Source organism: Cervus canadensis, chromosome 26 (assembly GCF_019320065.1).
Source record: "Cervus canadensis isolate Bull #8, Minnesota chromosome 26, ASM1932006v1, whole genome shotgun sequence".
NCBI lineage: Eukaryota > Metazoa > Chordata > Mammalia > Artiodactyla > Cervidae > Cervus > Cervus canadensis.
In genome coordinates this window covers 34,374,655-34,387,691 of record NC_057411.1, presented here as the reverse complement: position 1 = coordinate 34,387,691, position 13,037 = coordinate 34,374,655, and the positions used below count along the sequence as shown (strand labels likewise).

Here is a 13,037-nt window from a genome sequence, read left to right as displayed (position 1 = left end):
AGAGCCAGGTGACCCCATTGTTTTCACCAAATGTCCATTAAGGCCATTTCCTGAGTATGTATTTTCTTGAAAGTGGTATGCTCAGTTGTGTTGACTCTGCAACTCCATGGACTGTAGCCCGCCAGGCTCCTCCATCCATGGGATTCTCCAGGCAAGAATACTGGAGTGGGTTGCCTTGCCCTCCTCCAGGGGATCTTCCCAACCCAGTGATCGGACCCATATCTCTTATGTCTCCTGCACTGGCAGGCGGGTTCTTTACCACGGAGCCACACGGGAAGCCCTTGGAAGAGGTGTGATTAAGTCAACCTCCTTACAGTCTTGACTGATTCCTCTGTGGTTTCACCCTGCATTCAGGTCTCTGTGGGGCCTTCTGTCCCCTGTGCCTTTCGTGTCAGATCGCCTCTGACATGAACGAATTCTGCCTGTGCGGATCAAGTGTCGCCATGAGGACAATGTATCGGACCCGATACGGCATCCCGGTGAGTCGCCCACGTCCACCATGAAATAGTCACCCAGACAGCCCAACAGCCTTCCTTCAGTCTGACCACATCTCCATGACTGCCCTCCTCATCATCATGACTTGACCCTAGTCTTTTCTCCACTGCCGTCCTAAACATTTTTCCTTTAAACTTTTTATTTTGTATTGGGGTATAGGTGATAAACAATATTGTGACAATTTCAGGTGTCCAGCGAATGGACTCAGCCATACACATAAACGTATCCATTACATCCAGGCTGCCACATAACATTGAGCAGAGTTCCGTGTGCTGTACAGTGGGTCCTTGTTGGTTTTCCATTTTGGATATAGCAGTGTGTACATGACCTTCTCGAACTCCATAACTATCCCTTACCCCCACATCTTACACTTTTCAAATGATTTACAGAGACTATCTATCTATCCCTTGGGATAATTCACAATAAAACTTTTTATTGATGCAATAGATGTGTCTCTGATAAAGCTGCTGGAGATGAGCAGGTGAGGGATGAAGGTCAGCACAGAGTCTCTCCTGGATTTACTCAGAGCCAGACAGTGGACTCTGCAGGGTGGGTGGCTGTTGCTTAGAAAGCCTTAGGTGAAAAATGGGTGTATACAGATCCCCACGGAGCTGGCACATTTTTGAGCCAGTTACTTCACTGATAACTCGTAAAACAGTGTTCATTCACTCAAAAGATATTATTGCGGACCTAGAACCTTGTTAAGTCCTAAGCTATTATTCATTCATTCAACGGGGATTTATTGAATATGCAGAACATACCAAGGACAGATGCTAAAGACACACCAATGAACAAAGGAAATAAAAATTCCTGTCTTCATGGAGCTCACTTCAATTTTTTTGTGATTTTTATTTTAACATAATTTCAGACTTAAAAGTCACAGAAGTGGTACAAAGACTTCCTAAACAATCTTCACCCAGATTCCCCCAATATTTAAAAAGTACCAGATTTGATTGATTTTCTCTCTTTCTTGTCTCTATTTATCTATTCTATTTTTTTTCTGAATCATTTGAGAGTAAATTAAAAACTTGATACCCTATTATCTCTATTTCAGTGTGTATTTCTTAAAAACAAGAACATTCTCTTATTTTATCACAATACTATTATCAAAAGGAATTTAACATTGATACAGTACTATTAACTAATCCATGGGTATTATTTAAACTTTACTAATTATCCCGATAACTTTCTTTAGATGAAAAAAAAAAAATGAGTTGTCTGGACCAGCTTCTGCCAACCCCTGGCCTTTACTTTCTTTCTGGACTATCCAGGGCAACAAAAATGTGAAATTCTGCCCTCAGCTGAGCTGAGTAAGGGCCCCTGGGGGTTGATTGGAGATGTCTGTGGCATCTGTCTGTCCCTAGAACTGCCTCAAGGGAGCGGTGGCAAAGCTGCAGTGATGAGATAGAGATGCTGAGGAGTTAAGCCAACTGTTTGCCCTCTCTTGAAGAAGAAGATAGGGTAACATGGGTGTGTGTGCCCGTATCACTTGAGACACAGAGCACCTGTGGACAGTATTAGAGGGTGTGGGTTGGGAATAATCTGAAGAGAGATCTAACGATGAAAGCAGGCAGAGCCGGGCAAGTGATTCTGTCAATGGAAAATTGCAATCATGCAGGGGCTGGGAGGGTTAAGATGAACTGGGGCCACTGGAACTGAAAGAAGTCATTCAGTTGTCTTCTATAATATGGAAGATTTTCTCAGTCTTTTTTTTTTTTTTTAAATGAAGACAGATCAGTTATTTCATAGACTATCCCTCAATTTGGCTTGTCAAATGTTTCCTTATGATAAGATTTTGGTTGTACACTTTGGGCATCAACTCTATAAAAGTGAGGCTATGTTCGCCTTGCATCACATGACATCAAGTTATCTCATTGTGTGTAATGTTCACTTTGATTCCTTAGTTAAGATAGTGTCTGTCAAGATTCTCCACCACAAAGTTGCTATTTTCCCCTTTATAATGGATACGGATCTTGTAGAGAGATGTAAATCAAACTTTTACCCACTAGTTGTAACATCCGTGATAGATTCTTGCCTCCATCAGTTATTACTGTGATGGTTGTCAATGGGAGAGCTTAGACACTAATGGAAGAAAACTGTTACAATATAACTAAGAATAAGTAAGAATATAATGTATAGGTTGGTGATATGTACAATAGAGGAAAATGAAACAAGGAAGAGGAATTTAGTGTTGAAAGGTTCTAATTTTAAATCGCGTTATCAGGAAAGACTCAGTAAGAAGGTAAAGACCTAGTCTATGCCTGTACCACACTAAATATGCTCAGTCTCTTCTGACCTTGGTAGCTAAGCAGTGTCGGGCCTGGTTAGTACTTGGATGGGGGAGAAAATAAAGACCTAAAAGGATGAGAGGATGGCTCATCTGGGAAAGGTCCAGGCAGAGGAATGAGCTAGAGCCAAGGTCCTGAAGTAGAGCTTACCTGGAATGTCCTAGACATAGCAAGCAGCCAGAGAGGTGGAAAGACTGGAGGTGGGGTGGGAGATGGGGAGTGGTAATAGAAGAAGATGATATCAGAGCATTAGCAAGAGTGAGACCTTCCAGGGCCTTGCAGACCGTATTAGGAAATCTGGCTTTCATTTTAAGTGAGCTGGAAAGCGATTAAAATCCTTTTAAACACAGAAGTGACATGAGGTACTTGTATTCCTGAAAACTTAGCCTCTCACTCATGGTGACTAATAACAATTCACCTCCCTAAGCCTTGGCTCTCTGATAAAATGGTAAGGATGATACCTCCCCTAAGGTGGTGTAGTTAAGAGCCACAGGAGAAAATGCAGGGAAAGGCCTTGGCACAGGGTCTGGCAAGTAATACGTGCTCAGTGAGTAACTATTGTAACTTTCTGTTCTTAGCTCAGCTGTCTCTGGGCAGCCTGCATCCCTCCCGTGGGCTTGCTCAGCTGCCTGACTCTCTCAGCAGTCCCTGTGTTCTCATTTACATCCCTCAGAAGGCAGCAGAACTTAATTCCAGGGTTCTTAACTTCGGGACTGTTCCATAAACTTCCCCAAACCACACGCTGAGTGCTGGGTGTATGTAGTTGTGAACGTAGTTGTGTACCTGGGTGTATGTAGTTGTGTATATGGGAGTGAGATTCTCCAAGTGGTCCCTAAGGGGGCAGAGGAGGGAGTGCTTAGCTGAATTCCGGAGATAAGTTTCTGGAAACGCTCAGGAACTAGCTCACTTTGGGGCTCTCTGACAAGTCATTTGTTAGCATCAGTTTTCTTATCTTTCATGAAAAAGTTGTGCAAGATGATTTCCAAGATCTTCCTAGGGTCTAGGATTCTATAATAAGTTTTCTTGGTGTCTATTATATAAGTGTATTTATAGACAGTGTTATCTCTAGTCTTCTTTCTTAGAACAGACCTCTAAAATGGCTGGTAAACCCTAGGACTGATTTGTGTAGTTCAGGTTCTCTGCTTGTTTCCCCTTTACATCTATGCAAACATTTATAAAGCTGCCCCAACACAGCCTCTCTGACCTGCCCCTCCCTTCATGGACACAGGCAAGAGAGCATCCCCTTGGCTGGGGCCACAACCCGCACAGCAGAGGAGAAACAGAAGAATCAACCACAGGTTGAACTCCTATGTGCTGGAATACTGCTCAGACATATATTTGCTCATATACTACTTACAAATGCTTTGTGGTGCAGGCAGTGATATCTCCACTTCGTGGACATGAAAAGCAGGAATAAGAAAGCCTTAAGGTCATAGAACATGGAAATGCTGAAATCTGGGCTCAAGTTTTTTGGTTTGTTTTTTTTTTTAATTATTACTTTATTTTTTTAAATTGAAATGTAAACAAAATTTACAATGTGGTATTCATTTCTGTACAGCAACGTGAATCAGTTCTATGTATATATATATATAAAATCCCTCCCTCTTGGACCTCCCACCCACCCTGCTTCATCCCACGTCTCTAGGTCATCACAGAGCACTGAGCTGAGCTCCCAGTGTATACAGCAGGTTCCCACTAGCTATTTTATACATGGCAGTGTATATACATCTATGCCACTCTCTCAATTCACCCCACCCCATGGGCTCAAATTTATTCTGACTTACAGTCAGGCCTAGTTTTTTCCCACTTGACCATCTTGTCTTCCCAAGTCCATGTGTATTGAGTCATGTACCACAACCCATTCATTTGCTTAGTGATTCTGTAACCAGTGCTCATGACCAGATTTCTTTTTTTTTTTTTTTAACAGCTTCCAAACAAGTGAAGCGCCAGTCCCCTTTTCCAAACAGAGTGATGAATGCAAAAATCTTTGTTTCTGGTACCATTTCCCAAAAAGCTGTTCTGGTCAAGGCATTTATGTCCCTTGCTAACTTCAGCATGGTGTAAACCTGTAGTTCATGTCCTCTCATTTGAAAAAGGAATGTTTTTTTTCTTCTCAATAGTCTCTATATCTGTATATGAAACAGACTTAGAATTAGGGTGTGTTTTCTAAAGGTTTCCCTAGGTTTCTCAGCAAATAATAGTGGGACTTTTTTCTCCTACAGACTTCCTGAGATAAAGACAAGTATAGACACGCTGGAACAGAAAACTAGTTACATCCTTGTTGAATATTTTCTTTTTTATATTAATAACATATTATGTATATTAAATAAATGTTGGTTTAATGAAGGCTTAAAAGATGAATAAAAATAATGAACTGAAGCATGGGAAAAAAACAAGCACTTTGAGGAAGGGTTAAAGGGTTTGGATGATTTTTCAGGGAAAAAGAAATGGCCAAGGGACCAAATTGTCTTCAAACTGAGTATCTGTTCCTCTATTTGATGAGGGTCACAACACTAGATTTCTAACATGGTTATCTTGTTGTCCAGTCTTTATTCCACACACTTTCTCTGTTAGATGAAAATCAAAATCACTATAGCAATGAAAAAAGTTTATGAAAATTAAATCACTTTTCTCACCACTTAGGAACTCCCAAACTTTATAGGCCAAATCTACTCTCTTTCTCTTTCCTGCTCTCTCTCTCTCTCTCCGTCTCTCTGTTCACACTGGAAATTGGGAATTGTACTAAATTCAACATTTTAAAAAATAAGTGCTATCCAAAAGTGGAGTGCAAAATATTTCAGTCAGTCAAGACACACAGTCACATAACCTGCTCATCAGATTAGACCCCTCGGGTCACCCAGTGCTGACCGTACAGAGCAGGAGTCCCTTGTAAGGCATCTCTACCCACGGGTCATCGAAGACCCAACTGCACCTCCCATGGAGAGGGCCTTCAAAACTCTGCAAAGCAGTTCTTTCTACAGTTTTTCTAGACACTCTTCATTCTCTAATTTCTTCTTTTGCCCATAATGTATATATCCTCTCTTACTGTGGACTGCCTCCCTTGCAGAACATGAGAGATGTCAATGAAAATGATTCGAGGGGTACAGGGTGAGGTGTGATCTAGCACTATACTCACAATCAATTGGAAAAATTGGTGCATTACACAGCTGGCTTTAAAGGGAATCATTCCACATCAGTAAAATTAGTAAGTAAATCAAAAGGTTTTTATTTTTTTTTTTTGTAGTTAACCAGAAGTTTAATTTTAAGACAATTTTATCAATATTTTATACATATGGAGCTACATGTTCAAAATTTATCTCTGAAGTATTGAAAACTTGAGAATTTGAGACATTCTGAGGTCTTGAGATCATGAATTGCATAAATTTACAGTATGAAACAGGAAAAATAAATTAACTATTGTAAAACCCTTTAAATGTGAAATACGTAAGAGATTAAGTTCATGTAACTTTGTTAAGTTCTTTATGTCTTGCCACAACTAGCTGTATTTTTCTTTTCACACAACTGGCTTACAAAGGCTGATCATAGAAAGTGAGTGATTTCATGTAACAACAGTTGTAGAACGCAAATAAGGAAGGAATAAGGTATCGATACAAATAATATAGCAAGTAAGATACTGCTACACATCTGCTTAAGTAGATTACAAGAGTAAGCTTCTTGAAACCACAGCCTGCCTTTGACCTCTCATGGTCAAAGAATGGATCTGGTATGTTAACCAGATACCACACTGTTGGTTAAGTAGATAACAAGCTAATTCGTTTCAAAGCTAAATCACAAATGAATGTCTCTAAGTTTAAAACACAGAAATGGATACTTCAGACTTATCTTTACATAATTAGTGGTCAATTTTTTGTTAGGAAAAAAAAAATCTATAAATTATTTTAACTTCAGCTGGTCATCATTAAATCTGTGTAATCCTCTGACTTTTTAAATCTTATTTGCAATGTGATGTAGCTCTTGAAATGCCATTTCTAGTCAAAATAATCTTCTATATCAATATTTGGATCCAGCAGATCTTCTCCATATGCTGAAAGGTTCATCTGGTTTAAAATTAAATTTTCAAATGTTTCTTCTAAGTCAGTCTCACCAATTAAGACGGCGCCCATCATTTGCCCGTTCTGCAGGACGGCTTTGATGTACTCCTGCCCTTTGGTACACCTCAGCAGTAGTTCATGGTTTGAACCCAAGCCCTGTGCATTGTATTTTCCCAGTAATACAACCTTATAGTTAAAAAATTTTGTTACATGAGCGAAAAGTTCAAAGCTGAAATCCATGTCAATGGACTCTCCCACGCTAGCTGCAGCCATGCACTTTGCCGCATACCAGCCCATCTGCCTAGCCTGGGTCCACAGCCTCATCTGTTGCCACACAGGGCTGGGATGCCAGGAGGCCGTGCAAATATCACCTGCGGCGTAGATGTCAGGAAGGGACGTGTGCATGTGGTCATCCACCTTCAGGCCACCGTCTTCTCCTACATCAAAATTGTTGCCACAGAGAAAAGGTTCTGTATTTGGTGTAACTCCTGTAGCACTGACAATGAAATCGCAGCCAAATATCTTTTCATTGGTCAATTCCACATATACAGGCCATATCTCTTTGTCAGTAGTAACTGACTGATCATGATGGTCTCTTGGAAAAGACAAGGATTTTTTCTCAGAAATTCTAAATTCTTCCTGAAGGTAAATTTTCTTTACTTCACACATGGTTTCAATGTGAATTTTATGAGAAAACTCTTTTGTTCCTTTAAGATCCAGCCCTTCATGCCAGTCGGGTCCCAGGGCGCTGCCTATGTTACCAGCATTAGCTCCGGTTTGTGCTTCCTTTTTCCGTCCTTCAGTTGTGTATCTGGTTCTTTTTCGTGCAATTTTAGCCTCTGGTTTTTCATCAATGAGCTTTGAAGTCAAGAATTCAGCTGCTCCTGCATCGAAGAAAGTATTCCCAATTGCTTTATCTTTAATGACCCAAATTACTTCACAGCCTTCAATTTCATACCTGTGCACTGTCTGTATCACGGATTCCTAACACATAAGGATTTCCTTCACATATCAATTTTGGTTTTGCTCCAGCACACAGACAGAGCTTCTTATAAATATGCTGATTGCCATCTTCAGTTAAAATGCAATGCTCTTTGCTCTTTAGTTGCTTCACTCCAGATTCTATAACCTTAATGTTGGGAAAGCGATTTTCTAACATGGTACTTGGTTGTTCTTCAACATCAAATTCTTCCAATACTTTAGAAACCTCCTCAGGACTCCTTCCTTGTTATATATTCCTTGCTTTCCTTCATCTTCAGGCTTTCCCACTGGTTTGTTAATCTCAACAGGTGAACATGCTCAAGCAATTCCCACCTGCTTGAAATTTGTAACCACTTTAATAACAGGAGAAGCTGTTATCAGGAGAATATCTTCTGATGGAAAATTAATTGCCAACTGCTCCGCACACGTGACACCCGCGATGCCACCGCCGACCACAACGAACTTCCCCGCCGTCGGGGGCGAGCACGGAGCCTCCATAGTCTTAGTGGTTTGAGGACTACAGTGGGGATCAAAAGGTTTTTAAAAAGGAAAAAAAAAAAAACAGAACTCTTGCAGAACAGATAATAGAGAACTGTGGCTATGATTGTAACCTGCAGATCATTTGAAATGGTACGTTATGATGAAAAGGGTACTGGCTTGAGAGGAGAAAGACCAGTCACTGCCACCAGTTTATGTGATTTAGTTAATAAGTCAGTTAACTTCACTTAGTCATCAAAAAAATAGAGATGGGCTTCCCTGATGGCTCAGTGGTAAAGAATCCATATGCCAATGCAGGAGATATGGGTTCTATCCCTGATCTGGAAAGATCCCACATGCCATGGAGCAACTCAGCCAGCGCGTCACAACTATTGAGCCTGTGCTCTAGAGCCCAGGAGCCGAAACTATTGAAGCACACACATCCAGAGCCCATGCTCTGCAACAAGAGAAGCCACTGAAATGAGAAGCCTGCACAACTGGAGAGTAGCCCCCGCTCACCGCAACTAAAGAAAAGCCGGCGCAACGACGAAGACCCAGCACAGCCAAAAATAAATGAATAAATAAATGAATTTTTTATAAAAAGAAAAATAGAGATAACATGATAAACAAGTGACATAAAATGCATGTTTTAAAGAAGTTTGAAAAGTGAAACAAGTGCAGGGAATTGTGTGACTATTCATGGGCTACCTGTTGATCCATTTGTTTGTTTTTTCACAGGGATCCATTTGTAAAGATTTCCTGTGTCTGGCATTTTTACCACACTGTGCCCTTTGCCAACTCAAGCGAGATATTGAAAAGAGAAAAGCAATGAATGCTTTATAAAAGATACTTGGTAAGTTGGCGGGACTTCTTTGATTTGTGAGTAGCAAAAGAAATTCTCAAAGGTATCTTTGATTTCTTTGGTTCTCTATCGCACAGATCCATGAGATGGCCCTTGACAAAGGGAGGGCAGATGATTTTCAATGGCCAGCCTGCACCAATCAGTTGGGACTCAGCTTCCCAGAGAGCCTGGGTAGAGAGGGCTAGCCCTGATTGGATGGGAAAGAATTCTGGGATTTGTTAGGATGTCTGCCACAGGTGGAGTGGCCATATGATGTACCAGATAAACGTGCCGCATATCCTCCATGTGTATCTTCACAGCATCATGATTGAAGGTACCAGAGATATGTGTATGACAGAACATCATTTCCCAAAGCCTACATCTCAGGTCCAGTGCTGTCAACAGCAACCCACTGAGATGTCACACTAACCGTGACGATGTAATGTATCTGGTGATATGTTCTTGTCAACACCACAAAGCTACCTTAGTCTCTATGAATGAAGTGTGGACAATTCAACCAGTTATCCAAAATGCCCAAAGCTCCCGTTTAGGAAGAAGAGTTCTGCCTTTTCGGCGGTGATATTGTCAAAGCTGGGCAACTGCTCATATGCTAGTTTCCTAAGCTCTCCTGGTCACATTTTTAATCTTCTTAGTTCTTCCTATTTTTCTTAGGCAAGAGGATGATGGCTTACTCAGTCCTATCTTTCCGTCTGTTACTGCCAGTCCCATGGAATTCATCATCCAAGTTTTATTTTCACCTGGAAAAGGCTATTCTCTAAAAGTCCATTCTCCTGAGAGGTCTTCGAGAGTGTTTGATCAGGATACTGCATTCATCTGTGCGAACAGTTGACATGGGCACAATCTGTCTCTCTCTCAGCTCTTTTGCCACATGCAGCACAAAATTATGTCCTCTTCATGAACATTTTAGCTCATTTCTTTTAGTGCCATCTTAGTATCTTAGTATTTGTCTTCTGACTGCTTTCCTCAATGACTGATGTGCTTAACCCATTTACAAGCAGAGTCAACACGGTGAGTTTTCTTCTTCTTTTACCACCTTGTACCCCTGCCTCCTGAGACTCAACTATTGTTTCTCTTCCAAAGCAGTGGTGTTTCTTTAAAGCCATTTGTTACCAATGCGATTCAGAATTTTGCCAAAGTAACCCTAGTCCCCTACTTCAGTTCAGTTTAGTCACTCAGTCGTGTCTGACTCTGCGACCCCATGGACTGCAGCACACCAGGCCTCCCTGTCCATCACCAACTCCTGGAGCTTGCTCAAACCCATGTCCATCAAGTCGGTGATGTCATCCAACCGTGTCATCCTCTGTCGTCCCCTTCTCCTCCTGCCTTCAATCTTGCCCCAGAATCAAGGTCTTTTCTAGTGAGTCAGTTCTTCGCAGAAGGTGGCCAAATTATTAGAGCTTCAGCTCCAGCATCAGTCCTTCCAATGAATATGTATGTAGTCCCCTACATAGAATGTGGCAATTTACTGGTCCAGTCATCCAGTTAATGAAAAAGATTGTCCTGGGATCTCTGCCTTTTAGAGTCTCTTGCCTTAGTGTAAATAATGATTCACTGACATTTGATAAGAGAAATTATCTCTGGCAATCTGCAAAACATTCTGTTGGTTTACCTAATGACATAGCAATGGTACCTGACATAGTAGTCACTTAATAACTATTGTGGATGAATAAATAGATACAACTTTCAAGCAAGGAAGCATAGTAAGCTCTAACCTAGGAGACTCATTGAATCTTAGCTAGTGGCTGTGACTCATTCAAATATTGGGTTGACCAAAATGTTCATAAAATCTTATGGAAAAACCTGAATGAATTTCTTGACCAACTGAGTAAATTGTACTGAACCAGGGGTCATGATTTGATATAAATTTTAAATATGTAGCAATTTGGGGGCTTCCCTGGAGGTCCAGTGGTTAAGACTCTGCACTTCCATTGCAGAGGGTGTGGGTTCAATCCCTGCTCGAGGAACCAAGATTCCATATGCCATGTGGCCAAATAAATACATATTTAGAAATAAATATGTAGCAATTTGGCAGTAAGATAGCAGTAGAATGAAAGTTTTGATACTTGCAACAAGGATAATGTAAAGATGGAATTCTTTCATTGATTTGGTCTTTCTTTTTCTGATTTCTACAGGTCAAATTCACATGGTAGTGAAAGAAAATGCTGCAATGAAATACTGCATCTATTCAGTGCTATCTCATCCTAAATCTTAGAAACTAATTCAGCTAATCATATGGCTTCAAATGGCTTCAAAACATTTTTAATTTTTGATTTGCTTTGAAAGAAATACGTTTCCAGTGCTCTTCTCTAAGATGACTGCCATTAAAAATTAATTTCCTCAACAATTTCTGTGTCTTTAAATACTTCATCATGGAAATTAACATTCCCATATGCTTCTGTTTTTGTTGTTGTCATTGTTTGTATTAGGGTATAGCCAATTAGGGGCTCCCCAGGTGACATGAGTTTGATCCCCGGGTTGGAAAGGTCCCCTGGAGGAGGGCACAGCAACCCACTCCTGTACTTTTGCCTAGAGAATCCCATGGAGAGAGGAGCCTAGCAGGCTACAGTCCTTAGAATTGCAAAGACTCAGACACAACTGGAGTGACTTAGCATGCACGCAGGTGACTCAATGGTAAAGAATCCACCTGCCAGTTTGGGAGATACAAGAGACACAGGTTTGATCCCTGGAATGGGAAGATCCTCTGGAGGAGAAGATGGCAACCCACTCCAGTATTCTTGCTGTGATAATCCCATGGACAGTGTAGCCTGGTGGGCTACAGTCCATGGGTCTCAGAGTCAGACACGACTGAGCAACTGAGCCTGTCCTAGCTGATTGACAATGTTGTGATGGTACCAGGGGAAAGGCAAAAGGACTTAGCCACACATGTACATGTACCTATTCTCCCCCAAACTGCCCTCTTATCCAGGCTGCCACATAGCATACAATAGGTTACTTTTAAAAAATGAGCCAAGTTTGTCAAAATGTCAAAGTTGAATGATGAGTATGTAGAGATGCTTCATTCTACTTTTCTACCTTTACATAAGTTTGAAAATTTTCCAGTATAAAAAGTGTTTTAAATGTTGTCAAAAGGCTTCTGTTATTTTGGATTTTCCTTGCACCAGGAGACCAGGTGTTACCCTGCAAGGCCCCTCACCCCAGGAAAGTGTGGTTTCCTCCCCCAGGGCGTTTCATCCGCCTTTGGCAGGCCTTCACAGTAAACCATTTCCAGGAATTAATTGCCTAGCAATTCAGAGTTTACTGTAGATTTTATACACACAGGGAGGATTTCTACCATGAACCACACAACAAACCACCTAATTAAAATTCCCATTGCATGTCTCTGTCCTCTCCCAAGTCGTCTCTGGTAGCAAGCCAGCCACAAGGACTCCACTTAATTTTTCTTTTCTTTTTTTTCCAAGTTAACTTGGCATTTTATTTCATTTTGTAATTGACATAGAGCTGACATATAACATTGCATTAGGGGTGTGTATGTATGTGTGTGCACTCAGTCACTCAGTCATGTCCAACTCCTTGCAACACCATGGACTGTAGCCTGCCAGGCTCCTCTGTCCTTGGATATGCAACATAAAAACGTGACACATGTATATATTGCAAAATGGTCACCACAGTCATTCTAGTTCACATCCGTCACCACACAGTTACAAGATTTTTTTCTTGTGATGAGAACTTTCAAAATCTACTCTCTCAGCAACTTTCAAATATGCAGTAAAGAAAAGTGAAATGGCATTTACAAGGTCACCAATATATACAGAATGGCAGTGCTGGGTCCAAATAGCAGAACTTTGAGTCTTATTTTGTTCATGACAGTACACAAAAGTCTTGTTTTTTTCCTTATAAAAATTAACCCTAGGACTTTCCTAG

General features: G+C 40.9%; 2 protein-coding genes across 3 annotated transcripts in view; one reads left to right on the top strand and one right to left on the bottom strand.

The window, feature by feature from the left end:
* The window catches only part of LOC122428361 (placenta-specific gene 8 protein-like), a 34,263-nt gene extending 22,764 nt beyond the window's left edge, over positions 1–11,499 (top strand). For both annotated transcript variants that reach the window (XM_043448338.1, XM_043448337.1), the window contains exons 3-5: positions 355–479; positions 9,032–9,146; positions 11,288–11,499. In XM_043448338.1, the coding sequence (XP_043304273.1) occupies positions 355–479; positions 9,032–9,136 (230 nt within the window). In that variant the 3' untranslated portion in view covers positions 9,137–9,146; positions 11,288–11,499. The remainder of the gene's footprint in view (positions 1–354; positions 480–9,031; positions 9,147–11,287) is intronic.
* Positions 6,029–8,489, bottom strand: LOC122428360 (pyridine nucleotide-disulfide oxidoreductase domain-containing protein 1-like). Its single transcript, XM_043448336.1, is given in 3 exon segments — positions 6,029–7,793; positions 7,795–8,042; positions 8,150–8,489. Coding segments are annotated over 3 exon segments (1,434 nt in total). The 5' UTR covers positions 8,315–8,489; the 3' UTR covers positions 6,029–6,772.
* Positions 11,500–13,037: the final 1,538 nt, after the last annotated feature.